At 30.3% G+C, this 27,421-nt stretch overlaps 3 protein-coding genes across 6 annotated transcripts in view; 1 reads left to right on the top strand and 2 right to left on the bottom strand.

Moving 5' to 3' along the window:
* LOC111425737 (ribosomal protein S6 kinase alpha-5-like) overlaps positions 1 to 1,112 on the bottom strand; it is a 75,241-nt gene extending 74,129 nt beyond the window's left edge. The window contains exon 1 of the mRNA XM_023059965.2: positions 685 to 1,112. Coding sequence (XP_022915733.1) covers positions 685 to 826 — 142 coding nt within the window. The 5' untranslated portion in view covers positions 827 to 1,112. The remainder of the gene's footprint in view (positions 1 to 684) is intronic.
* Positions 570 to 8,152, top strand: LOC111425738 (Iodotyrosine deiodinase). Of its 2 annotated transcripts, XM_023059966.2 has the most exons (3): positions 570 to 627; positions 7,070 to 7,314; positions 7,376 to 8,152. In XM_023059966.2, coding segments are annotated over exons 1-3 (978 nt in total). In that variant the 5' UTR covers positions 570 to 625; the 3' UTR covers positions 8,107 to 8,152. The 2 variants fall into 2 exon arrangements, with proteins under 2 accessions (XP_022915734.2, XP_022915735.2); XM_023059967.2 differs by lacking the exon at positions 570 to 627 and having other exon boundaries at positions 7,059 to 7,314.
* A 5,059-nt stretch (positions 8,153 to 13,211) lies between these two features.
* Positions 13,212 to 27,421, bottom strand: part of LOC111425718 (lachesin-like) — a 77,077-nt gene continuing 62,867 nt past the window's right edge. Inside the window, exons 2-10 of one of the 3 annotated variants that reach the window (XM_023059938.2) lie at positions 21,990 to 22,208; positions 21,678 to 21,931; positions 21,381 to 21,624; positions 20,939 to 21,327; positions 20,706 to 20,880; positions 20,488 to 20,535; positions 20,367 to 20,396; positions 13,704 to 13,745; positions 13,212 to 13,640 (exon numbers count right to left, since the gene is read on the bottom strand). In XM_023059938.2, coding sequence (XP_022915706.2) covers positions 13,555 to 13,640; positions 13,704 to 13,745; positions 20,367 to 20,396; positions 20,488 to 20,535; positions 20,706 to 20,880; positions 20,939 to 21,327; positions 21,381 to 21,624; positions 21,678 to 21,931; positions 21,990 to 22,208 — 1,487 coding nt within the window. In that variant the 3' untranslated portion in view covers positions 13,212 to 13,554. The remainder of the gene's footprint in view (positions 13,641 to 13,703; positions 13,746 to 20,366; positions 20,397 to 20,487; positions 20,536 to 20,705; positions 20,881 to 20,938; positions 21,328 to 21,380; positions 21,625 to 21,677; positions 21,932 to 21,989; positions 22,209 to 27,421) is intronic. The other 2 variants (XM_023059939.2, XM_071200853.1) reach the window with 2 other exon arrangements.

Raw genomic sequence — 27,421 nt, 5'->3', positions numbered from 1 at the left:
GGACCATGTTGAGCGAATGGATGACAATAGATTGCCGAAAATTGCAAGTGATGGTATCCCAAGGTCAAACAGACTTTCTGGACGCTCGTCCACAAGGTGGTATGAAAGTTGGGATTCAAAAAATTTATTTAGAGACGTGGCTGGGATGCCACGTCTCTAAATAAATTTTTTTAAATCAATGGAAATTTACAACAAATGATAAAATTAATCCTAAAAATCACATTTTTTACACAGATGACTAAACCATAAACAGGATTGTTATTATTTCACAAGTTTATTCAAGAACATGTGGGTATTTTAAATGATTTCACAACAAAAACATGGTTATATTACACAAAATATAGGCAACCAAACATACAATACACATGAAAACAGCAACCTGTTTCAGTTTCTGAAAGGAAATATTTTTATCCTTTCCTTTTCTAAGCGCACACGCACAGATTGTATGTTTTCAATCTTACAGACGCTTCGTTTCTTATTATATAATTAATCTATTGTTAAGAATAGAACGGGACCGTCGAAATAAGCGTTTAACCGAGGCAAACGAGTTCGTTTAACCAGTGGTTTAGACAAAATAGGAGATTTTAATGGTGAAGAATGCGGCGCCCACCCACACTCAAAGTGAATGTAAAGTAGAATGAAATTAAAAAAATTCTTTTATTATTATTTATTTTGAAAACTTACCATAAGTGATGTTGTGTATCACAGTTTCGTCTAATGATACAATCACTGTTTGAGTCATATTGCGAATTGATGGTGAATTTATTGGCGATTTTGAAACCGGCACAGGAGTTTTTAAAAAATTGTCTGTTTTGTTTAGATCCATTTTCACTTTTTTCAAACACAAATAATTTTTTATTTCATTACCTAGGTTTAAATCAATAAAATTTTAATGAAGGTTAGATGATCATTTTCAAGGTCCTGAAAACTATTTCCGAATTGTCACGCACATGTAATCACTGAGTCGAGTGTTTTATTTATTTAAACTTTATTGTATACCGTCTTAATTGAAATATATTCTTAAATAATTGGTTTATAAGATTTATGTTTTCATGTGTCAGAGAGGTTCGAGCCGCGATTCTGACTGGCCTCAACAGGACGCAGTCTCATTCAACTCGCGACGCGCGAATCTGGGATAGGCATGTTTCAAAACGTGAAAACGTTTACGTTTTCAGTTTAGTTAGAAACGAATATTAAAAATTTTTCAATTTTAATCACAACCAGGAAAACCGCGCTTATCAAGGCGCCGGAAACGAAAGAAAAAATTTACAAAAAAAAAACGTCAGTACTAAACGAAAATTTAAAACATCGCGTCAGCTATATCTTTACATTAGCTCCGATCTATTTTTGGGTTTGGATACTATCTTTTTTGTAATGATCGACGAGGTTTCGTTTGTTGTTTCTTTTTCTAAACGATTTTTTCTGTTCGAAATTTGTGTTTACTTGACAATGCGCAAACTCGAGGACGAATGACTATTTACAGATTTTACAGCAACTTGTTGCCACGCTCAATTTTACATCGTCGCGGCGCGTCGTTTTTCATTGATTTACGCCGCTTTTATTATTACGCCGGCCAGAACATTTCTCTAATATTTTAAAACCACTCCTTCTCTGCCAATTAATACGAATGCTATCCGGGTTTATCTTATCTAAACTTTTAGTGATAAAAATTTAAAAAATAAATAATATTAATTGCTCGTTTTATAATATTATGACACTTTATTGCATAAAAATGGAGTTTTTTTCCATTATTTATGTTCTACTTAAATAGTGCAATTAGCAATTCTAATTTATTTCGTAATGACTTACTTAATAACAATTCCGAACAAGCTCTATTACTTCTAAACGATGATTTTTATTGTTATAAAGGTGTCCTAGAATAATCACGCTTTAGAGAAAACACTTACATATTCATTTTTGTAACTTTGCAAAGATCTAGATAAAATAGGAATATTATGGGGTATTAAAGGTTTATTTAAGATAATTTTAAATATCATATGCATTTTTGAAATAAACTAGGTTATCAGCACTTCTTATGTAGATGAAATAGTATGTTTACTTAAACTGTTACCAGTTTCGGCCCTTGACCGTCTTCAGAAATTAAGGACGAAGTGTTCTTTTTTAACAAAAGAAATATTAAAAAACTTGGGAAAAATTTAAGAATCATCATGTGGCTTAAAAATCGACGTTTTTTTTTAATCAATGTAAAATGCCCCAAAAAAACACGTTAAAAATAAAAAGAAAGTTCGGAAAAGTGACTAACACTAGATTAACTTCAGTTATGAAACTTCTATTACATGATAACTAACTTCAGGTCTAAAAAGTCAACCTCAATTTTGACATATTTGCAATCTTCATTAAAAATCCTTTAAAATGAGTACAAACACGACACATTTATCTTCAATATTAATGAAGTTATGGTCAACTTCCGGTTAAGAATGTCAACGTCAATTTTGACATATTTGTAATCGTCGTGAAAAATCCTTTAAAATGAGTCCAAACATGATACGTTTAATTCCAATATTATTCGAGATATAAGAACTTCCGGTTTGAAATGTCAATGTCATTTTGACATATTCTTAATTATTATAAAATGTTTTAATATTTGTCACAAAAACAAAAATATATTAAAAAAAGATAAAAAATTAAGGTTGGTATTAATATTTAATTAGGTTTAATGCTTTTTTATTCTAACTTTTTTGAGATAAGTGCGTCATCTTTGGACTCATTTTAAAGGTTTTTTAATGAAGATGACAAATATGTCAAAATTGACGTTGACGTTTCAAACCGGAAGTGATTATATTTCCATTGATATTAAAGTTAAATATGTCGAATTTGGACCCATTTTAAAGGATTTTTTATGAAGTTGATAAATATGTCAAAAATTAAAAGTTGAAAGATCGAACTTTTTTGGTTTTTTGAAATAAATGCGTCAAGTTTGGACTCATTTTAAAGGTTATTTTATGAAGATTACGAATATAATAATAAAATTAAAGTTGACATTGACAAATTGACAAACATCACTCTTACTGTATTTTTGAGAATTAAGTAATGATTTATATATCAAAATAAAGCTTGAACTCTCTACTTTAAGATGATGTATAATAATCTATGTGTTATATGTATAAAATTTTGAGAAAATCAAAAAAATTCATAACTTTATTTTAGGACTTAAAATGTTTTAATTAAAAAATGGTTGCAATTCAAAAAATCATTTTACTTTATTTATGAGAATTGAGTAATGAGTTATATATCAAATTAAAGCTTGAACTCTCTACTTTAAGATGATGTATATTAATGTATGTGTTGTATGTATAAAATGTTGAGAAAATCAAAAAAGTTGAAAACTCTATTTTAGGACTTAAAATGTTTTAATTAAAAAATGGTTGAAATTCAAAAAATCGTTCTTACTTTATTTATAAGAATTCAGTAATAAGTTATATATCAAATTAAAGCTTAAACTCTCTACTTTACGATAGCTATAATAATGTATGTGTTGTATGTATAAAATTTTGAGGAAATCAAAAAAATTGATATCTATTTTAGGAGTTAAAATGTTTTTCATTGAAAAATGGTTGAAATTCAAAAAATCGCTTTCACTTTATTTTTGAGAATTAAGTAATGATTTATACATCAAATTAAAGCATGAATTCTCTTCTTTGAGATGATGTATAATAATGTATATGTTGTATATGTCAAATTTTGAGAAAATCCATAAAATTGAAAACTCTATTTTAGAACTTCAAATATTTTAATTAAAAAATGGTTGAAATTAAAAAAATCGCTCTTACTTTATTTATGAGAATTGAGTAATGAGTTATAGATCAAATTTTAATGGGTTTTTAATTAAGATAGTAAATATGTATGTCAGTATTGACGTTGACGTTCCAAACCGGAAGTGATTGTATTCGCATTAATATTAAAGTTAATGCAAATAATAATAGGATTTTTTATGAAGTTGACAAATATGTCAAAATTAAAAGTTGAAAGTTCGAACTTTTTGGTTTTTTGAGATATGTAAATGCGTCAAGTTTGGACTCACTTAATTAAGATTACGAATATAATAATAAAATTAAAGTTGACATTGACAACTGAAAGTTTTTTTCACGACTAAACCCGAATGTTTCTAGTTCTCGTTATATGTTTAGTTCAATAAAAATATACAACATAGTAATATCTTATGCTAACTAGCGCAACCTACCAGTGCCACTAGAACTAACAGTAGACCGAGAGCTAGAAATATTCGGATTTAGTCCCACGTCTCTTAAGGCGGCTAAACATGAATGATTCTATCTTTTAGTGATAGTGCTAGTGTAAAACTAGAACTAACACTAGACCTAGAACTAGAAATATACGGGTTTAGCCGTACGTCTGAAGACGCTTAGCTTTATCCTTTAAAACAAACAGTATTTTAGGTCTTTCGGTATTCTGCATTTTTTCTAAGATAAGTTACACATTTACCTACCAGACAGCAGGAAAATCTCTAAAAACGATAAAATGTCGCTTAGTCAAGTGATATATAACGCGGTCCATTTGTAATCTCTTATTATCATATCTCTCTTTTTGTTGTAATGCCGCTATCAGTGGAAATATGAATGAGTTAGATCACAGTTTGATTCTAATTGAAAGGAACTGGAATATGATGTACATACAGTTTCCAGTAGACGCCGGGGAAGTCCTTATTTTTCTGATATAAGTACGCGTGCGTATGTAAAAGCACGTGAAAGCCTTGTTTATAGATATACATTATATACAGGGTCTTGCAACAGTGCGTCAGGCATCCATAGCTCCTATCAAACGCAGACTTGTACTATATATATGAGTGTATTTCTGGAAAATATTTTCGCATATACAAAATGTATTTTTTTTAAATGGAACTCCCTGTATATTTTTACATATTTGGATTTGTCTGTACTTTTTGCAATTTAATTATGCCGTTCTTGAGTTATTCGAATTTTTCTAGAAAAACTGCTACAGCAGACATGAGTTCAAAAACTCAGAGAACACTCGATTTTTGGGATATCAATTTAAGATTCAGAACATGCTTAAGCAACATGATGGAGTATGTTTTGGTGCCAAGAACGGCTTTCACATTGATGCATCTGAGAGCAAAAATGTTACAGACCATTCTGTTAAGGGTACAATTTGCTACAACTTTTGTAGTAAAAGTTTTTCTGTATTATGCTCCGAATACAGATTTTTATTAACACTATTCTAATTTTCATATTTTTGAAAAATTCTCTAGATTGATGCATCTGGGAGCAAAAATGTTACAGACCATCGTGTTAAGAGTACAATTTGCTACAATTTTTGTTGTAAAAGTTTTTCTGTATCATACTCTGGATACTGATTTTTTTTAACACTCTTCCAATTTTCAGATTTTTGAAAAATTCTCCACATTGATGCAACTGAGAGCAAAAGTCTTACAGACCATTGTGTTAAGGGTACAATTTGCTACAATTTTTGTAGTGAAAGTTTTTCTGTATTATGCTCCGGATACCGATATTTTTGAACACTCCTCTAATTTTCATATTTTAGAAAAATTCTCCACATTGATGCATCTGGGAGCAAAAATGTTACAGACTTTTCTTCTTTGCAGGATTGGATTAGTCTCGGAAAAAGAGACCGGGAGATGGCACCTACTTTTTTCGTATCTCTTATAGTTTCTGAGATAGCCCATAATAACACCTAAATTTGCCCACCCTGCACACTACTTCTCCTCTCTGTGCTAGCTTTTTCTACTTGTCCAATGTTCTCTTTTTTTCCTTTGTCTTCCCGTTGTCTGTTTGATCGTTCTATGAAACAAAACGATGAGCATCAAGAACTGAGGAATTTTACCCGAGGTTTAACTTTGAAATGAACTTGATCTGATGTAGATATGGGACATATGAGATGTCTTTTTGAATTCTTCATTTAAGCATTTCTAACGGGTTTTTCTGTCAGTTTTTATTATTTTAGTTGCTATAATTTTAATGTATATGAAATAGTAATGGCACAGAAAACAGTAAACTTTTTGTATTGCTATGCTTTTATTGATTTTGGTGTGAAGTAACAGAAATTAGCCACCGTTAAGGAAATAATAATATTTCTTCTGAAGGTCACAGTAGTCGTGGTTATCCTCATTAGAAAAGATTAGGTTAACATGGTATGTGATGGTCAAAACATGAAAATGAACTGTCATGTCAATCTTACAGGAGTTTACAATACCGTCGTGGAGTTCATGCAGCTTAATGAGGTTGAAATGATTCTAATTGTGTACTATAAGAGATTGCAAAAAATTATTGTGAAATACACAAATCACAAGATTATGATGAGAAAATGGTTCTCGCTTACCGAAGAATATACTTTAATTTCTTAAGGGTTTTGGTAAAAGCAGTGTTCAGATCATCTATGTATAAGTTTCCTAAGTTTCCAAGTAGTTTTCAAGAGTCATTTTTTGTAATCCATCTACGAATCCGTCAAAAAGGGTTAAAGGTCTAGAACAAGTCTGTTGCAAGTACCCATTATTATCCATCTTATTAACTTGAGTAGTTCTGGAGATAAGATTAGTTATTAAGATAGAATCAAGTGCGAGACTTGATAAATCTGTAATTAGGTTTGGTATTGGCAGGAATGATTCAGATCGAATCGAAAATTAGGTGCGAAATACTACTTCTCATAGCATTACATTCAACCATAGCATCGATTATAATCTCTATCATTTCTATTAATATATAACTATCACACTTTCATCATTTCTTACATTATTCTTAGTTGACAGAATTAAAAAAAATATGCAAAAGAAATCTAGAAATAGTAATAAATTAATGATATATAAAATTAATAAATAACACAATTCAAAAATATTTAAACTTCGTAATGAATGTATGCTAAAGCAGCAAAAATACGTAGGTATTACTTAGGAATTCGTTAAACGAAATTTATTTTTACTTTATTACCACGAACGTGATAAATAATTTAATAACGTTTTTAATATACACATCCGGAATATATCTATCACTTTAAATAACATCTATCAAATTCAAAAATAAAAACTGTTTGTTTCTCATGTGACTTTTATCATTTTTAGGTCATTGCCATTCACAAGAACATTATTCGCATTCTATCTCCGATTTAACTTATGTTTCAGTAGTAATCTTGCTCTGAACAATAAACAAACTCCTTTATTTACCAGTAACATGTTTTTTGAGTTATATTGGCATTACATAGCAACCGTTTTGCTGGGATATTTATTAAGCAGGGGATTGTACGTTTACCTTAAATATGGAAAAATAAAAAGAAATGTAATTCATAATTTTAAAACCCCAGATGAAAGTAAGTCATAAATTATAATGTTTATTTCTAAATTCTAATGATTTTAATTTCACGTGAATAGTTGCCGAGGATAACGAAGAAAATGATAATGATGATGTAGAAGAAGACTGCATACCAGCTTTACCGAAAAATTTAAAACACATTCCCTTCGTTTATAACCGATTAAGTGAAGAAGAAATGAAAAATGAATCAGACAAATATTTTCAATTTATGAATAAAAGGCGATCTGTTAGGAATTTTAGTTCGGATCCTGTTCCAAAAGAAGTTCTTTATAACATTATCAAAACAGCTGGTACAGGTCCAAGTGGAGCACACACAGAACCGTGGACGTTTGCTTTAATTACTTCCTTAAATATGAAACAAAAAATTAAAGAAATCATCGAATCCGAAGAAGAAATTAACTACAAGAAACGCATGGGTAAAATATGGACCACCGATTTAAAACCATTCAAAACAAATTGGGTCAAAGAATATTTAACAACAGCGCCGGCGTTGATTCTTGTTTTTAAACAAATGTATAGTTTTAGAGATGACGGAAAGAAAAAATTACATTATTATAATGAACAAAGTGTTGGCATAGCTACAGGAATTTTAATAAGCGCTATTCATGTATCAGGATTAGTGTCACTTATATCAACACCTTTAAATTGTGGCCCATCTCTTCGAACGTTATTAAATCGACCTAATTCGGAAAAATTAATTTATCTTTTACCGCTTGGATATCCGGCGGATGATTCTACAGTTCCGGATTTGAAAAGAAAAGATTTACAAGATATTATGGAAGAATATTAATTTTTTTATAGTTTGATTTATAATGAATAAAAGATTTCTGAAATCATTGTTTTATATCATGTTGTTGGTAGAACACGGGATTCGAAACGTTTTAGAAACAAAGTTTTAGTATAAAAGTTGTAGCAACCTTTATTGTTAACAATATTGCTCTTTTGCACGTTTGCTATCAGATGCATAAATATTGAGAAAAATTCGAATTAGTGAAAATTAGATGAAATCGTGGTTTCATCGTGGTTATATCTTGTTGTTGATAGAACACGCTATTCGAAGCGTTTTAGAAGCAAAGTTTTTGTATAAAAGTTGTAGAAAACTTTATTCTTTACAATATTGCTCTTTTACACTTTTGCTCTCAGATGGATAAATATCGAGAAATGTTCGAAAAGGTGAAAATTTGATGAAATCGTGGTTGGAGATCTTATTGTTGGTAGAACATGCGATTGGGATCGTTTTAGAGAAAAAGTTTTAGTATAAAAGTTGTAGCAAACTTTATTCTTAACAACATCGCTTTTTTGCACTTTTGCTATCAGATGCATAAATATTGAGAAAAATTCGAATTAATGAAATCGTGGTTTCATCGTGGTTATATCTTGTTGTTGCTAGAACACGTTATTCGAAGCGTTTTAGAAACAAAGTTTTTGTATAAAAGTTGTAGAAAACTTTATTCTTAACAATATTGCTCTTTTACACTCTTGCTCTCAGATGGATAAAAATCGAGAAATGTTCGAAAAGGTGAATATTTGATGAAATCGTGATTTGAGATCTTATTGTTGGTAGAACATGCGATTGGGAAAGTTTTAGAGAAAAACTTTTAGTATAAAAGTTGTAGCAAACTTTGTTCTTAACAATATCGCTCTTTTGCACTTTTGCTATCAGATGGATAAAAATCGAGAAATGTTCGAAAAGGTGAAAATTTGATGAAATCGTGGTTTGAGATATTATTGTTGGTAGAACATGCGATTGGGATCGTTTTGGAGAAAAACTTTTAGTACAAAAGTTGTAGTAAACTTTATTCTTAATAATATCGCTCTTTTGCACTTTTGCTATCAGATGCATAAATATTGAGAAAAATTCGAATTAGTAAAAATTAGATGAAATCGTGGTTTCATCGTGGTTATATCTTGTTGTTGATAGAACATGGTATTCGAAGCGTTTTAGAAACAAAGTTTTTGTATAAAAGTTGTAGAAAACTTTATTCTTAACAATGTTGCTCTTTTACACTTTTGCTCTCAGATGGATAAATATCGAGAAATGTTCGAAAAGGTGAAAATTTGATGAAATCGTGGTTGGAGATCTTATTGTTGGTAGAACATGCGATTGGAATCGTTTTAAAGAAAAAGTTTTAGTATAAAAGTTGTAGCAAACTTTATTCTTAACAATATCGCTCTTTTGCACTTTTGCTATCAGATGCATAAATATTGAGAAAAATTCGAATTAGTAAAAATTAGATGAAATCGTGGTTTCATCGTGGTTATATCTTGTTGTTGATAGAACATGGTATTCGAAGCGTTTTAGAAACAAAGTTTTTGTATAAAAGTTGTACAAAACTTTATTCTTAACAATGTTGCTCTTTTACATTTTTGCTCTCAGATGGATAAAAATCGAGAAATGTTCGAAAAGGTAAAAATTTGATGAAATCGTGGTTTGATATCTTATTGTTGGTAGAACATGGGATTTGGATCGTTTTAGAGAAAAAGTTTTAGTATAAAAGTTGTAGCAAACTTTATTCTTAACAATATCGCTCTTTTGCACTTTTGATATCAGATGCATAAATATTGAGAAAAATTCGAATTAGTAAAAATTAGATGAAATCGTGGTTTCATCGTGGTTATATCTTGTTGTTGATAGAACATGGTATTCGAAGCGTTTTAGAAACAAAGTTTTTGTATAAAAGTTGTAGAAAACTTTATTCTTAACAATGTTGCTCTTTTACACTTTTGCTCTCAGATGGATAAATATCGAGAAATGTTCGAAAAGGTGAAAATTTGATGAAATCGTGGTTGGAGATCTTATTGTTGGTAGAACATGCGATTGGAATCGTTTTAAAGAAAAAGTTTTAGTATAAAAGTTGTAGCAAACTTTATTCTTAACAATATCGCTCTTTTGCACTTTTGCTATCAGATGCATAAATATTGAGAAAAATTCGAATTAGTAAAAATTAGATGAAATCGTGGTTTCATCGTAGTTATATCTTGTTGTTGATAGAACATGGTATTCGAAGCGTTTTAGAAACAAAGTTTTTGTATAAAAGTTGTAGAAAACTTTATTCTTAACAATGTTGCTCTTTTACATTTTTGCTCTCAGATGGATAAAAATCGAGAAATGTTCGAAAAGGTAAAAATTTGATGAAATCGTGGTTTGAGATCTTATTGTTGATAGAACATGGGATTTGGATCGTTTTAGAGAAAAAGTTTTAGTATAAAAGTTGTAGCAAACTTTATTCTTAACAATATCGCTCTTTTGCACTTTTGCTCTCAGATGGATAAATATTGAGAAATGTTCGAAAAGATGAAAATTAGATAAAATCGTAGTTTTGATCTTATTGTTGGTAGAACATGCGATTGGGATCGTTTTAGAAAAAAAGTTTTAGTATAAAAGTTGTAGCAAACTTTATTCTTAACAATATCGCTCTTTTGCACTTTTGCTCTCAGATGGATAAATATCGAGAAATGTTCGAAAAGATTAAAATTAGATAATATCGTAGTTTTGATCTTATTGTTGGTAGCACATGCGATTGAGATCGTTTTAGAGAAAAAGTTTTAGTATAAAAGTTGTAGTAAACTTTATTCTTAACAATATCGCTCTTCTGCACTTTTGCTATCAGATGCATAAATATTGAGACAAATTCAAATTAGTGAAAATTAGATGAAATCGTGGTTTCATCGTAGTTATATGTTGTTGTTGATAGAACACGGTATTCGAAGCGTTTTAGAAACAAAGTTTTTGTATAACAGTTGTAAAAAACTTTATTCTTAACAATATTGGTCTTTTACACTTTTGCTCTCACAATCAGATGGATAAAAATCGAGAAATGTTCGGAAAGGTGAAAATTTGATGAAATCGTAGTTTTGATTTTATTGTTGGTAGAACATGCGATTGGAATCGTTTTAGAGAAAAAGTTTGAGTATAAAAGTTGTAGAAAACTTTAGTCTTAACAATATCGCTCTTTTGCACTTTTGCTCTCAGATGGATAAATATCGAGAAATGTTCGAAAAGATGAAAATTTGATGAAATCGTAGTTTTGATCTTATTGTTGGTAGAACATGCGATTGAGATCGTCTTAGAGAAAAAGTTTTAGTATAAAAGTTGTAGCAAACTTTATTCTTAACAATATCGCTCTTTTGCACTTTTGCTATCAGATGCATAAATATTGAGAAAAATTCGAATAAGTGAAAATTAGATGAAATCGTGATTTTATATCTTGTTGTTAATAAAACACGGTATTCGAAGCATTTTAGAAACAAAGTTTTTGTATAAAAATTGTAGAAAACTTTATTCTTAACAATATTGCTCTTTTATACTTTTGCTCTCAGATGGATAAAAATCGAGAAATGTTCGAAAAGGATAAAATTTGATAAAGTCGTGGTTTGAGATCTTGTTGTTGGTAAAACATGCGATTCAGATCGTTCTAGAGAAAAATATTTAGTATAAAAATTGTAGCAGCCTTTATTCTTAACAATATTGCTGTTACAGTTTTGTTCTCAGATGCATAAATATTGAGAAACATTCGAATACGTGAAAATTAGATGAATTCGTGGTCTTACATCTTGTTGTTAGAGTACAAGATTCGAATCTGAATAATTTTTTTCTTATTGTTACCTTGCTTTACTAAAAAAAACATCTATCAGTGTTTACTAAAATTGCTATAATGCTGGATATATACTACATTTTTATTTACAATTTTAAAGATTTTTGTTAAAAGAATAATAAGAAATTGTGAAAAAATACAAAATTTGTCTTTTATAACTGCATTTATTTATTATACATACATTTACAATTTTATTTACGCATTGTACATGTAAATAAAATTTTAAAATGATAACTAACTTTTAACTGATTTAGTTGAGTTACCTTTTAAAATTTCATTTAAATCTTGATAATATAAGCAATTTTGATTACAACTAATGATAATGTTATATTTTTGTTATTTTATTTCGTTTGCAAAAATGTATATAAGGCATCTTTATAGTTCCCCTTCAGTCCTGTTTAATATGTTGTTTTCTACTTTTTAACAGTCCTCATTGGTTCAATTTATAAGGATATAAGAAACTTTAGGCTCTTTATCACTACTTACTTACAAAATAGAAAAATAAATAATGTAATAGAAAAAAAGAGAAAAATGATTTAACAATTTAACAAATTTTCGTTATAAAATTCATTACTGCCGCTACTAGTTCTTTTCCTTTTGGCACGATTATATTTTTTGTGCATAAAGAACAATTTGTACTTGTTAAATCAATTCAAAAAAACACATTCATACTTTAATTCATCAATATATGATATTATTACGTATTATGACTTTTTAATTTTTTTATATAAGATATATTAATATTATATGTGTACTAAGAGATATAAATAAAAGTTCACACAAAAATATAGAATATAAAACAATATTATTTACAAATTATGTAACTTCTACTTATCATTTTAAAGATATTAGATTTTAGTAAATAAAAATAATCTAATTAATGTTTTATAGCGCACTTATTTAGCGTAGCAACCAGAAAGAAAGTGTACTTAAACCTGTCGACTAGACAAAACACAGGTTTATTTTAAATTTAAAAAAAAACATCAATTGTACACATATTAAAAGAATTTGCGTAAAAGTGATGATGTTAATTTAATGTAAACATTGCTATAAACAATATTTTAAGTAATTCCATTATTTACAAATATGTATTTAATAATATAAAATGTAAATGATAATTTTCTTGATAACTAATTAGGTGTAATTACAGAAAAAAAATTTATTATTATTATTCTATTATAATATTGTTCTTGATGTCCGGTTTTTCTCTCTTTTATACTGTACATATGGCAACTGTTCCCATAAATAAAACCTACTATCAGAGCGAATTACATTTACATCACAGAAATAGAAAAAAAAATTCACAAAAACAATTTTTTCTATATTTCAAAAAAAAAAAAACGTACTTATTTTTTCACTAATCATATTATATCCATGAGAAATCGCACGCAAACAATGTTTTAAATTGAACAATATAGCACAAATAAGAATATTTACACGCTTGAAAAAAGAATTGAATTAAAAAAAAATTAGTTACAAAATAAACAAAAAGAGGTGAAATAAAATAGTTAAAATTCCAGTTTAACTTAAATCTACGTGGTTTGTTTTTAAATACTTTGGTTTTCTTCGCTTTGCAAGCTACACCAGAAATGGAAATTTAACACAAATTTTTAAAAGTCCAAATTGTTGATTTATTCGTTTGCTCAAGGTCGTAATAAAATGAAGGTTGTGAAGATAAGTAAAATTGATGGTAAAAGATTTAAACTACCAGAATCTGATATTTGGGAACCTAAAATTAACAAAAAATACATTAGAATTTAAAATATAAAGAGACTATTTAAAAAAAACTCACCAGTTCGGACTGTATCTTCTTGATTTTCCAGTTCTTTTAATTCTGTAATAAATAATATTTATTAGAAATAAGATTTATCCATTTTTTGGGAAATTATTAAAAATATAATTATTGATAAACACATTGTAAAATTGAATGGCCATCAAAGACTCAATAATCGATTTTTATCACTTTTGTTCTTAAAAATTCCCCGCGTCTTACTACATTTGTATAAATAGCATATGTTGTATAAAAAAAGTGTATAAAGAGAGGAACGCCCATAAAACTTTTTATTTGGCAGGAGCTAAATAGCACAACTACGTTTATCATCTCCAAATATCTCTTAAGGTAACCATCAATGAGTATCAGATCGCAGCAAATCATGGGGATGGGTAAAATCACTCCATGAAAACAGTTCTGATCCCACCAGTAGCTATACAACTTATACAACAGGTAAAGGGTCGTTAAATATTGTGTATAGATTAGAATTCTAGGTTCTAAATCCAGCAAGTTTTATTTAAGTATATTTAGTAGTCTGTAATATAGAGTTTAAACCAACCCAATTCCACAAGAATCTGGAGAAGGGGGTTGTACAAATTGTTTAACAAAAAACCTTACAATGACACTTCACGTACAATCAAAAAGGACGTCTTCAAAAGAAACATAAAACATGTAGGTACGTTGGAAATAGCACAATAAAAAATGCCAAAAGTGTTAAAAAGGTATCAGTATAAGAAATTCGTGAAAACATTTAAGTGCTTATGAAGACGAACAATGCAGAGTGGGTGGAAAATAATTGATCCTTGGTGTAAGGATAACTCTCCGTGTGTTAGTACAAATAAAAAGAACTTGGTATTCTTTATGAGGATAATATATTATACTGAAAGAGCTTGAGATCAAAGACAGATTGTCCACTATTTGCCCGCGGCGAATTCTATAATATTTTGGGCATATAATCAGAAGAGATGGAGATAACCTGGAAAAATTAATAGTCCAAGAAAATGTAGAAGGCAAAAGACCAAGAGGAAGATCACCAACTAAGTGGCTGGACCGAGTAGGGTCCAGCCACTTAGTAAGGTTGAAATGGCTACATATCAAATAAGCGATTCGGATAAAGAATCCCTTATAACTTATAATGAAAAGCTCGCTCTACAAATACCTACTAAATCTTTACATCTTTACCTAATTGCGTGAAGAATCTCGTGAATTAAATTAAATATCATGTTTGGATAAACTTGCAAAAAAGTGCACAAGACTTATTAGAAGTGAGTCAACAAGACTTTGTAAGAACCTTGGAAAATCTGTGTGATTGGAAGATAGAATTTGTTTGGATCGCCATATGTCAAGCCTGGACAAACAACTGGTTGATAAAGAAGAAAGTGCACGTATTAGAACTATTGACGCAGATCATCTGATAAACATATGGATTTACAAGCAGATTTTCCAACGCTAATCGAAGATACATCACCTAGAACAAGATAAAGATCTAAGCAGCAACATTTCTTTACTCCAAAATTAGCAATGCTTGACAGCCATTTAAATAAGAGAGATTTTATTTGCATTATCAAAACCACTATTGAGGTATTTGTATGTAATACCGACGATTTTCCAATAAGTATGTCCTCACTCAGGACAAAAGCTTTAAAAGTTGATTTTACAAATGAGTCACCAAGCGTTGTGACTGTTTATTGGGATGGAAAAGTGTTACGAGCTTTTGATCCCGAAAAATCAAAGAAGAACGTCTTTCGATTGTTGTTTCATATTGAAATAATGATCGCTGAATCTCAGATAAAGTGGAACTACTTTGTTGTGATACTACAACTTTAAATACAAATCGTACTAATAGTGCTTGTGTACTTGTCAAACAAAAACTGAATAGAATTATATGAATTTATTAACTTTATACAGCTTTCTGTTAAATTTGTTAAATCTTTTGGTTGAAATACAGAGATCTACATACTTAATGGCCGGCGAGAGCGATTTACTTATTTGGAATGCCGTTGTTTAGGACTTACTTGAAAATTACGAGCAAGACTAAGACAGCACTCTTAATGTACCTGTTCATAGTAACATTTTACGTCAAGCCATCGCTCTAATGTATTTTGGCAGCAAAAGCGAAAAACATTTTGAAAGCAACTTTATAGAAGTTCTGCCAACATTTATTATGATTGATGAAGTATCTATCTTATCACTATATGGCGATGATGTCGTCCAATAAATCAAAGTGAATGGCTTTATTCGCATGCAAGAGGTCACAGAGTGCAGAATGTTATTTCGAGAAAGGTGTAATTATTGGGCATCACAGAAAACGAATACTGTCCAGAATAATTCGAAAGCACCGCACTCAATCGATGACCTCATACGTTAGGAATTTCAACAGGCATTCCAGGAGTGTTGTTTTTGTCGTGCTGTCGCCCATAAACTTTTGATCACTAAGTCTAACCGAGTTGCTCTAATCTTGCTCGTAATCAACACCTCCTGCTCGAATGCATTGTGGCAACAATAACGTTCAGCGAAGGTGAGATTATGATCAGGCAGTGTTTCTTTTGGTATGAATCGAGACTCTTGACTACCTCAACCCCAACGCTTACTGCACAATTTTAGACAGTAATGTGCTTCCACATTAGGGTTGTTTTAGTTTTGAAGACGGCAACGCTAGCTGCATGTTGCGAGGTCCACCATCGATTGGTGCGGAAACAATGGGGTTACCCGAATTGACAGGCGATGAGCTCATCGAGAACCTCTGGGGCGAATTAGATCGTCGAGTTAAAGGGTACAACAACCGCCCAAAATCTTTGAAAGAATTTACGTCTTCTTCAAGGTGAGAGGAAGAAATTAACAGCAACCATTATGGTACTTGTGGAAAGCATGCCAAGGAGGGTTGAGGCTGTAATTGCCGCACGTGAAGGGTCTATCAAGTACTTTATATAAATAAAGTTTTCTGTTACATATGTCCAAATACTTATTGATTCTGCATTGTCACTGAACAATGCGTGCTCAATTAATGATCACTCTTATTTCATTTGTGAAAATTTATGTCAACATATTGAAGAACATAAACGACAGAACCTATTTCTAAACTGCAGTTTATTATGTCCATGGCAACCATAAAGTTTGATTTTGAGGTTGTCATAATATAGCATGATCTTCGAGTTCCATATACAGGGTGATTTATAACATACGGAGCAGACTAAAAAGGTAAGTACTAGGGGCCAAATTAAAGATATTTTCTTAATAATGTTTTGACCATAACTTAATAATCACAAAGATATAGAACATTAAAGTTGAATTAATGGCCGAGCATTTCTTACCATATACGGTATTACACTACGTTTAAATTCAAACTACGAACATTTCGGGGTTATTTAAACAATGCATAATTAACAAAAATAATAAAATATTGGGAATATAGCAGTTAAACGCGTGTTTGGTGTTTTTTTGTTGAGAACCGCTGCTAATCCAGTTGATTTGGTTACTTAGCAGCGGACATTTAACAATTAATAAACAATGTCATTTAATGTCTAAATTAGAACTATTACAAACCAAAAACTACAATGACAATTTACAGTAACGAGAAATACGTAGATGTGCTTGTTGTTTATGGAGCTGCTGGAGAAAACGCTGCACACGCAAGACATTTCTATTTGAAACAATTTCCAAATCGACACGGGGAAGAGAGACAACCTAAGAAAGGCTTTGGTGGCGGTAGACCAAAGAAACATGGCGTGAATGTAGAAGAAGAAATTCTAGAAGTTGTTGATGCAGATCCAAGTAGTTTGCATTTAAAACATTATTATTAGACGTTTCATAAATTAACATCTATTATTTCTTTTAACAAATTACGTATTATCTAGAATAACTAAACTACTGAAACAATAAATTGTTTAGTTTTACAGCTTCAAAAATGAGGTTGATGGTGTGACAAATATTTTAATTGTTCTTTACTGAATATCAGCGGTTCTCAAAAATGGACGTTAAATTATTTAAAAAATTAACATGCGATATCTATGCAACTAATTAAGTTTTTAACAAAACATTATTAAGAAAATCTCTTCAATTTGACCCCTACTACCTACCCTTTTAACAACTATTTCAGCATTTAAGAAGAAATTGTTAGAAACTATTGAAAATAAGAGAATAATGTTATGATTGAGAGATTGTAAACTTTATTTCACGAATTGTTAAATAGTTTTTTATTTTGTTTTGTTTTATTTTTGTTTTGTAGTTATATATATACAGGATGATTCAAAAAACCGCTGACAGACTTCGAAGAGATATAGCGGGTCAAAGTTTCTTTAAAATTAAACATTGTCTGCAATAAAAAGCCCTTTTTTAAAAATATTGTCTACGCTATTGCTAATTTTGTCAAACGGGCAGTATTTTCGTGTAAACTGATCAATTATCTATCAATTGATCTCTTACAAAACTTTGATCAAAGCAATTGTTTTTAAGAAAAACACGTTTGTAGAAAATTTGTTAATCCAATCAAAAACTGTAGTTTTAATCAAAGTTTTGTAAGAGGCCAATTGATAAATAATTCATTACTTTACACGAAAATACTGCCCGTTTGACAAAATTAGCAGTGGCGTTGAAAATATTTTTAAAAAAGGGCTTTTTATTGCAGATAATGTTTAATTTTAAAGAAACTTTGACTCGCTATATCTCGTTAATGACCCATTTGCGACCTCATGTATATTAAGACTTTTCATCTTAATTTTTGATATATTACCTGTCCTAGAAGTCTGTCAGCGGTTTTTTGAATCACTCTGTATATCATATACCTGTCTATAAATATCTACATATTTAATAAATACAGGTGCCCATTATGTATGGAATATAGTATATATCTCGGTAAATGTTGACTTTATAAGAATACATTTTATACAAAAGTTGCTTAATATTTTATTTGCCATAATAAGACTGCATTCAATTGTTTTTAAGTCAGAAAACAAATGAGTAACGACTAACACTTGAATTTTTTTAAATGGCAATGTACCCGTTCGTTAGGTTCATTTGATAGGGATTACTTTTCTCTTTACGATGACGTAAAATTTTTGTACCCTTACATCAGAAAATTTTTGAAAAATCTAGATATCCGAGATCGTCAAATACCTCGAATTATTACCGTAAATTAAATTTACATACAAAATAAAACAAATAAACGACAAATTAGTGTAGATCTCTAATAATTCGAGTTACTTCGAGGTATTTGACGATCTTGGATATCTGGATTAATGTTATTAGTTAAATTTTCTTAATAAACAATTTTTACATTTTTTCAAAAATTTTCTGGTATAAGGCTACTAAAATTTTACGTCATCGTAAAGAGAAAAAAGATCTCTATCAAATGAGCCAAACGAAAAGGTACATTGCCATTTAAAAAAATTCAAATGTTATTCATTACTCATTTGTTTTCTGAAATAAAAACAATTGAATGCTGTCTTATTATGGCAAATCAAATATTAAACAACTTTTGTATAAAATGTTTTTTTATAAAGTTGATACCTACCAAGATATATACTATATTCCATACATAATGGGCACCCTGTATATATTCTATTCTATTCCATTTTTAGTCTGCTCCGTATGTTATAAATCACCCTGTATATTTTGACAGTTTACCTTTATATTTTGCCAACCATCTAAGACAAATAAATTTTGTACTAATCTTCTACGTAAAACACTTCCTCGAAAATATTTAACCTTTAGAGGACCGGGACCACCACTTAAGTGGTGGTCTATGTTATCAGTCTTTGTATATGATAAATATATCATATGAAGTACATTTTATATCGATTTTCTTCAGACAATATGTTACCTAAAATCCCGGCCCCCTAAAGGTTAACGATTTCCTTAATACTTGAAGAACAATTTTGAATTTCTCAAACTGAGCATAACTGCACAATGAAAGGAGTGCTTCAATTTAATTCTTTGTAACACTTGATTCTTTTCCAACCATTTTTGCAAATTAAACAAACCCAAGACGTAGAATTTTGTACGTGTTTATCTTCTTACAAACCTCACCAGATTTCTGAAGTAGCGTTCAGTGATCTTGTAACATATGAATGACCGTGAGTTTGTACTCTAAACTTTGATAAGACCACAAAATTTCTTGACTGGGACTCCTTCCCATGAAGAGCGAAATCGTGAGTTTACAAAATATTGTTGATCAAATAATAGGAAGAAGTTTCTTGAAAAAAAATGAACTATATGTAGTTTGTCCCGTTTATTACAAGTGCTACAATTTTGATTTTACTAAACGTGGAACCTTTATGGTTTATTTTATAGAGTCATACATTAAACTTTAACTAATCACCCATATACTCGAGGGGAAAGGGCGTTATCTGCCCTTTATAAACTAGATAACTTGAGTATTATACTTCACATGAAACAAGTTCAACAAATTGTTGTTTTTTATTATGATTCACCCAATTAATGGTGTGTTAAGTTTTAAGAAGTTAAGGTTTTAGAAAAAAAGTTCCAAGTACAACTGAATTCATATTCAAAAAGAGTAAAATCAATTTCTTTGTGTAAATATATTCTGCCATCTATTGATAACTGATACTACTTTAACTCTCAACCGTAAACCGCCATATTGCATAGAGATGGCACTATATGATGGCAAATAGAAATTTTTGAATTTTAATAAAATATAATATAAAATAAATAAAAAGGTGCATTTACCTGTGTGTGATTCAGCTTTATTGATCATATCTAAAAAAGAAAATAAAAAAACAAGGCAAAAATAAGTAAATGTATATAAAATAAAAAGATGTAATAAATATTTTAAATATAAAAAAAATACCTTTTGTGTGCGGGCTATGGTGCTTATTTTTGTGTGAATGGCGCTGTCCTGTGTTAATAATAAAAATAATGCAAATAAAAATAAAGCCACAACACGCGATAATTAAACGATTAGAAATAAAGCAAAAAAAAATCGTTTTGTATTCAGTGTAAAATGGGAAAGTGCGAAACGCAGCAATAATTAGTGCCATCAAAAAATCTTAATTCAAATTAACTTACCCGTAATTTCAAAATGAGCCTGATTAGAAAATGTTGACCAACCATATACGTTCTTAGCTTTCATAGTCACCACATAAGAACCTTTTTTCAAATCTTTGAAAATGTAGGTAATTGTGAAATTATTTTTTGAATTGGTATTAGTCACATTGCCAATATCTACTTTTTCGTGATCTTGCTAATAAATTAAAAACAAATTAAAAATTAATCTTAATAATAAACTTTATATAACTTACTCCTTTCTCTTTATAACTAATAACGCTTTCAACAATTCTCATATGCGAGTGAACAGTCCATTCTAAAACGTATCCGTTTGGTTTGTGCGATTTTGAAGAGACGAGTTGTGGTTGTTCAGGAACTCTGCGGATGAAAACCGATTTCGTTTCTTCTCCAATATTATTTTTGGCGATACATTTGTATTCACCTTCGTCTGATTCTTTGAAACTCGTAAAAGTAACTCGATGTTCATGATCTTTTATGGATTGTTTCGTGTGGTCGTTACGTGGAATATGTTTGCCATCTTTTTGCCAATAAACCTGAGCTACGGGACTTGCATGAACGATACAAACCAATTGACGAAGGGTATGATCAGAATAAATCTTTTCGATGTTAACAACAGGTTTATCTAAACATAAAATTAATGAAACTCAAATTACTTTTGTTACATTTCTTACTTACGAATAACTTCAATAAATATAGAATCATGACTTGGGTGTTTAGCTCCATTATCAGCTAAACATCTATAATTTCCGGTACGATCATAACCGATATTTTCGATGATTAATTCTTCTCCTTCAGCAATAATATCGCTGGTTTGCTCACCGTGCATTCCTTGGTATTTATGATCAAAATACCATTTAATTTTTGGTTTTGGTTCTCCAGCTGCTTTACAAACTAAATTTATGGTTTCGCCAACATCCAACTAAAAGAAGTTTATTTAAAATATATTGATATGATAAAAATATTTTTATTTACTTTCGTTCTGTTATCTTTAGCGGTGAAAGAAATAATTTTTGGTGTCGCATCGATAAAAACACGATGAGTAACGTTAACGTTTTCTGTTCTAGACATAACAACTTTACACATGTATTCTCCAGCATTTGATTCGTTGATATTTTTGATTTTTAGCATATTGTTTGTGGAGACCATTACGTTGGGATTATCACCAAAGATTGATTTTCCTTGTGAGATTGCTTTTGAATCTTTATACCACATGATTACATATGCATCTAAAATAAAGTTATTAAATGATTATTTTAGAATTATTTTAAATCAAAAAAAAATTACCGGCATTTTTAGCATCGCATGGCAACTCAATTGAAGCACCTTCATAAACGGTAATATTTAAAGGTTTCGATTCTATCGTAGGTGGATCCAGTTCTTCTTCCGGTTCTTCTCCGTTATCGCCGTAATCATCAGTATCGACAGCATCACTTTCTCCATTCGCCGCGTAATCATCTTCAACATAACTGTCTTCATCTGGGTTAGTTGCCGGTTTGGCACAAACTGGAATAAATTAAAATAAAATAAATAAAACGTTATAACGCGCAAAAAATAGACGCATTGAATTGATAATGTACGGCTAAAGAATAACTAATCGTGTTACTTCCTGATGATGGTTTAAGTATGAATACGTGAACGGAAAAATAAAATAGAAAAGTTTATTAAATCGTCGTTGTTAGACATTGCGTTGCCAACTCAAGGTGCATAACTCGATGAGTTACATTCCTTCTCTAATGATTCATTTGCGTCGGTTATTTGTTGAAGGATCTTTAATTAATAAAAACGTTTATGTGTTAATTAATCTAATTAGTGGAACGTTTATTTTAACGAGTTTCGAATTTACCTGGTTCAGAGTAACTAAATACCACTTCGTAGGAAATTAATAAATAAATGTTAAAAATTATTTTATTCGAGGAAAATGTTTAACATAGTATGTAAGTATTTTGAGAAGGAAAATAAGACAGTGAAGTATTAGAATTAGAAAAAGCTTGGAAAGATTATATTATAACATATAATACAAAAGAGAGATATCGTCATATACATATAGATCAACACTTATCTTTGGATGTATGAGACTTGAGTACTTACAAATAGAAAAAAGAACAAGATGAAGGCGGGTGGGTTGAAATATGCTAAGAGGGTTGGATTGGGTTGGTTTGGTTGTGTTGGGTTGGGTTCAGAAATCAGAAGAGTCTATATATGTAAGAAAGGAGCTGTATACTGATCATTAAACGAGTTATTTCAAAAGCAACAAATAAATTGGTGGAGATATTTGCACAAGATGCAGAATACAAGAAGTATTAAAACATGTAAAACAAGTCTGGAAAACAGTAATGCAAGGAAAAAGAAAGACTAAAAGACCGAGGCAAACCTAGTACGTGGTAATACGAAACATAATGGAGAAGAGAGGAAGTACCCTGCAAGAAACTAAAAGATTGACTAAGAATAAGAAGACGTGGTACAAATTCGTTCATGAACAAAAAATGTCAGAACGCAAGTTAGTGTTTAGATAGAGAATTATCTATTTAAAATCCATTTATATGTCTATTTAACAAGAATATTTTTATTTATATGTTAATTTCCATATCTTATTTATCTGCTCATAATTGAACCTCAAAATTATGTTGCTTTTCCACAAAAAAACTTATTATTTGCTGATTCTTCTACAATTTCGATCTGACATTTGAAGTTATTATAATTATTGAAGTTATTATCTCTTCTCTATGTGGGATAACAAGACATTTTGATCGTCTATAAGTAATTGTTTTTCTTGGCATATTCCCAATTTTGTAACAACTAACTGGCAGAAAATTCAGAAAATGCAACTAGTAGTAATTCCAAGATAGATTGGTATTTATCTATACACAGAAAGTGTTACGAATCGAAATAAACCAATTTCACTTTCTTTAAAACAAATAAAAATAAACACTGGAATTAATAAAATTGTATAGATAACCAAATCTCCATTTTTGTGTAAACAGCAAAGATTCTGGTCATCCAGTAAATGGCGAAGTAAACGAAATCTGAATCTCTTTTCATTTTTCAAACGTTGTTACGCTCATAACATTGTCGTTTCATGTAATTAGGCAATAATTGTCACGGATTATCTAGAGATATTGGTTACGACAAGTACATAAGTACTTTAAGGTTTTATGCTCCACTATCGGAAGTACTCTGCCAGACGGCACCTTTTATGGGGATTTATGTTCCGCTTATCGCACCTCCGTGGTTAAGGGTTAATAACTTGGAATATTGCTCGTACAGAATGTCTCTATAGAAAAGGTGATTTATTAAAAGAAATTTGTAGTTAAACAGTTAATAAAAACGTTGAAATAAAAACAAGCTTAATTTTGTAAATATAGCAACTGACGGAATTATAGGGAAACAACAAAAATATAAATTTCCACGAATTTTTAATTCGCTTTGTAATTTACTGCGATAATTTCATACCGAAATACTTCAAAGACTTTTAAAACAAATTCCAAAACATTACTCTTCAGAAGAGTTACGAGTCAATAACGAAACAGATAAATTTCCCAATGATTTATTTATCACTATGGCGTGCTGTTAAATGTTAAGTTAAACAACATATTGAGAAGTTTTGTAAAACTCCTACATCTTATCAAAACATTTAGAAAAGAAAAAAAATACTCATAATTAATAGCCGAAATTTGGTTTTATATTTTATTCAACTTGTATTAAAATCTGGATATTTAAATTTTACAAAGCTATTTCATGCCTAAACACTGTTATTTACACAACACGATTGAATCTTTGTAAGATGTAAGGACTCTGATTTTGTATAGCCTGAACGCACCCCAGAACTTAATAACTACAAGAGATGAGATGAACGAGATCTGGAACTTATGGTTTTAGTCAAGTATACCAAGTATATTAAGAGAATTCAAAGTATACAATTATAGATTATCCACGCTAAGGTGCAAACGAAGATTCTTTAATTATAGTCTCATATGCTTATTTTCCCATCTAATATTTTTGAGTATGCTCCAACTTTCTATGCTTGTTCTTTCTCTTAGGCAGGTGTTGAGTCTAGAGTACTTGCTTTGAGTTTGCCTTTTGGAGCTTAACACAGTGTTGTATAATTTTTCGTTTTTTTCTATTTCGAATTCGGTATCACCATCTGACCAATACGACTTTTGGCATTTTTCTTCTATTTCCCGGCTACCTAATGCCGCAATCGCTGCTATTACGATTTCATGTAATCATACTCTTCCTCTATGCTATCAAATGATGTTCTTTACGCATAGGCATTATGGAAAATAGGAGAATTTAAAGGAAACATTTTACAAAGAACTAGAATTTGCCTATCATTCATGCCCAAGAAATGTTAAATGAGAACCAATATCTAGGCTACAATATGGTCTTTGTAAGTATATGGCTTAATTGCAAAGACACCCACAAGAAAACGTGGGTATTCCCAAATAGTCATACTGTCAACATGATAGATCAGTTTATTGTTGATGTAAGACGCCAACCTGAGAATGGCGAATGTGAAAAAGACAAAATGACAAAAATACGACAAATTCAATTTGTTTCAAAGAACTTCAAAGATTACAGCAGAAATAGAGCGTACAAAGAGAACATAAATGGAAAAAATGGGAATAGGTAAAAAACGAAAATGCTAACATCGAGTTGAATACGTGTAAAAATATTATTTGTGAAGTCGCAGAAGAAATTCTAGGATTTTAAAGAAAACCAGCGGGCAACGTAGTGGTCAACAAGGTGTTGATCGATTTTGCCAATACCATAGATTTATTATAATCATTGACAAGGTTTAAAGTTCTTTTAAAATTTGTTGTTTTTGCAATATGTCATCGTCGTACTAATATTTCAGAATGCTGACTTCCTCCCTGATATGTTCTTACTTTTTCATTTTATTCTATCTTATGATTCCAACTTGTCCAACGTGTTTTGTGTCATAGAAGAACATCTATTAATTTCAAATTTAATTAGAGGCAATTTGTAATTCTTATAAATATAATAATTCTGATATGATTTGGGTGAATACTGGTATTACACAACGTATTTATGACAATACTTTACTGAAAATAGGTATTGCAACTACTCGTCTATCATGTTTATTTATTTAATTATTTCATGTGGGTACAGAAACAGGTCGAACCCAATAATACTGTACCACAAACAACCAATTGTATACAAATAAAATAGAATTACAGTTCACAATACTAATAATAATGAATTAACATTAATGGTACAAAAGTGATTTAAAAGGAAAAAAAATAAAACAAAGTTTAGGTGATATAAATATATCATATATCAAATATCAAATGAACGCTCGAGGCAACACACCAACTGCAGCAAAGAACAGTTTTTTAAATGCATAGAACGAATGCTGAAACAGATCTATGTTAACACGATTCGCCGATCTTGCCATTCTCAATAAAGGAGAGTTTTGACAGGCATTGGTTCTAGGAGTAGGTGTCATAAATAGAAAATCAAAGCGAAGTAATCTCGGAGGAACGTGAACACATATAGAACCAACAAGCATTGGAGAATCACACTTGTTGTTCAAAAGTTTGTAAAAATATAATATATCCCCACAAAAGCGACGCTGGTTGAGGGTTAACATACGAAAAGAAGTGCAAGTTGATTCGTAATCAATGTATTGAATGGAAAATTTAAAACAAAGGTGTTTGAGGAATTTAGATTGAATACGCTTAATTCTAGATTTATACGAGAGATACTGAGGATTCCAAACGACGCTGCAGAAGTTAAGTGTGCTGTAAACATAGGCAAAATAGAGATTTCTAATTGCAGCAATGTTTGAAAAAGCTACCGTTGATCTCATAATAAATCCTAACATACGCCAGGCTTTGGAGACAACAGTATCGATATGTTTATCAAATAATAATTTATAATCAAATGTAACACCCAAATCTCTAATAAATGAGACACGTTGCAACCTCTCACCAGCGACGCTATAATTGTAGTGGATTGTGTTCACCTTCCTTTATGTAGACTAACATCAATGGCAAAGTCTAAATTGATATCACGGTTTCTGGTTTAAATTCTAGAGATATCCTTGGGCTTAATAAGGAGGATCATCTCACAATCCAGGCGGTGACAATCCAGCTATAAACATTGTTGTAACTTATTCATCATTTTTTATAAGGGATATCAAGACCATATGCTATGTTATCATAATCCCGACGAAGATGCTATATTAACTCTATTATTATCCTAAGTAAGATGGAGTTCGGTTATATTAAGTGGTACATTTTAAATCTAAAAATAATGTAAGGTATACAAAAATAGGTACGTTATTATATGGACACAACCTATTAGAATTCAATCTCATTGAATTTTTGTAGTTAATATTGAGCACTTCAAATTTTCGCAGTGGAATCAATCCAAATAAATCCGTCATCACTCGAAATGTTTATTGATAGTCTTCCCACGAATTTGTACTTCGTCTTTACTCTGAGAAAAATAAACTCCTATGTTGTGCAAATGTCGGCTTTGACAAACGATATTATGTATCAATTCTATTGAAATTGAAATACATACAATGAATTCCCTCAATTAGGTCCCAAATTGAAAAACTGCTACAAAATAGATGTAGCAGGGATCCCATGAATAGAAAAAGCTAAGCATATCAAACAATAACTTATGGACTGTGAAGAGGTTCATAACTTTTCGGTTATGATAACAAAAATTTAACTTGTTTACAACTC

The sequence above is a fragment of the Onthophagus taurus genome, chromosome 1 (assembly GCF_036711975.1).
Source record: "Onthophagus taurus isolate NC chromosome 1, IU_Otau_3.0, whole genome shotgun sequence".
Lineage (NCBI taxonomy): Eukaryota > Metazoa > Arthropoda > Insecta > Coleoptera > Scarabaeidae > Onthophagus > Onthophagus taurus.
The sequence above is the reverse complement of the archived record's forward strand: the minus strand, read 5'-3'. Positions and strand labels throughout refer to the sequence as shown.

Coding starts and splice junctions, on each gene's coding strand:
- LOC111425738 (XM_023059966.2), top strand. Junction 7,315..7,375: donor TTTTAAAACCCCAGATGAAA/GTAAGTCATAAA, acceptor TCACGTGAATAG/TTGCCGAGGATAACGAAGAA.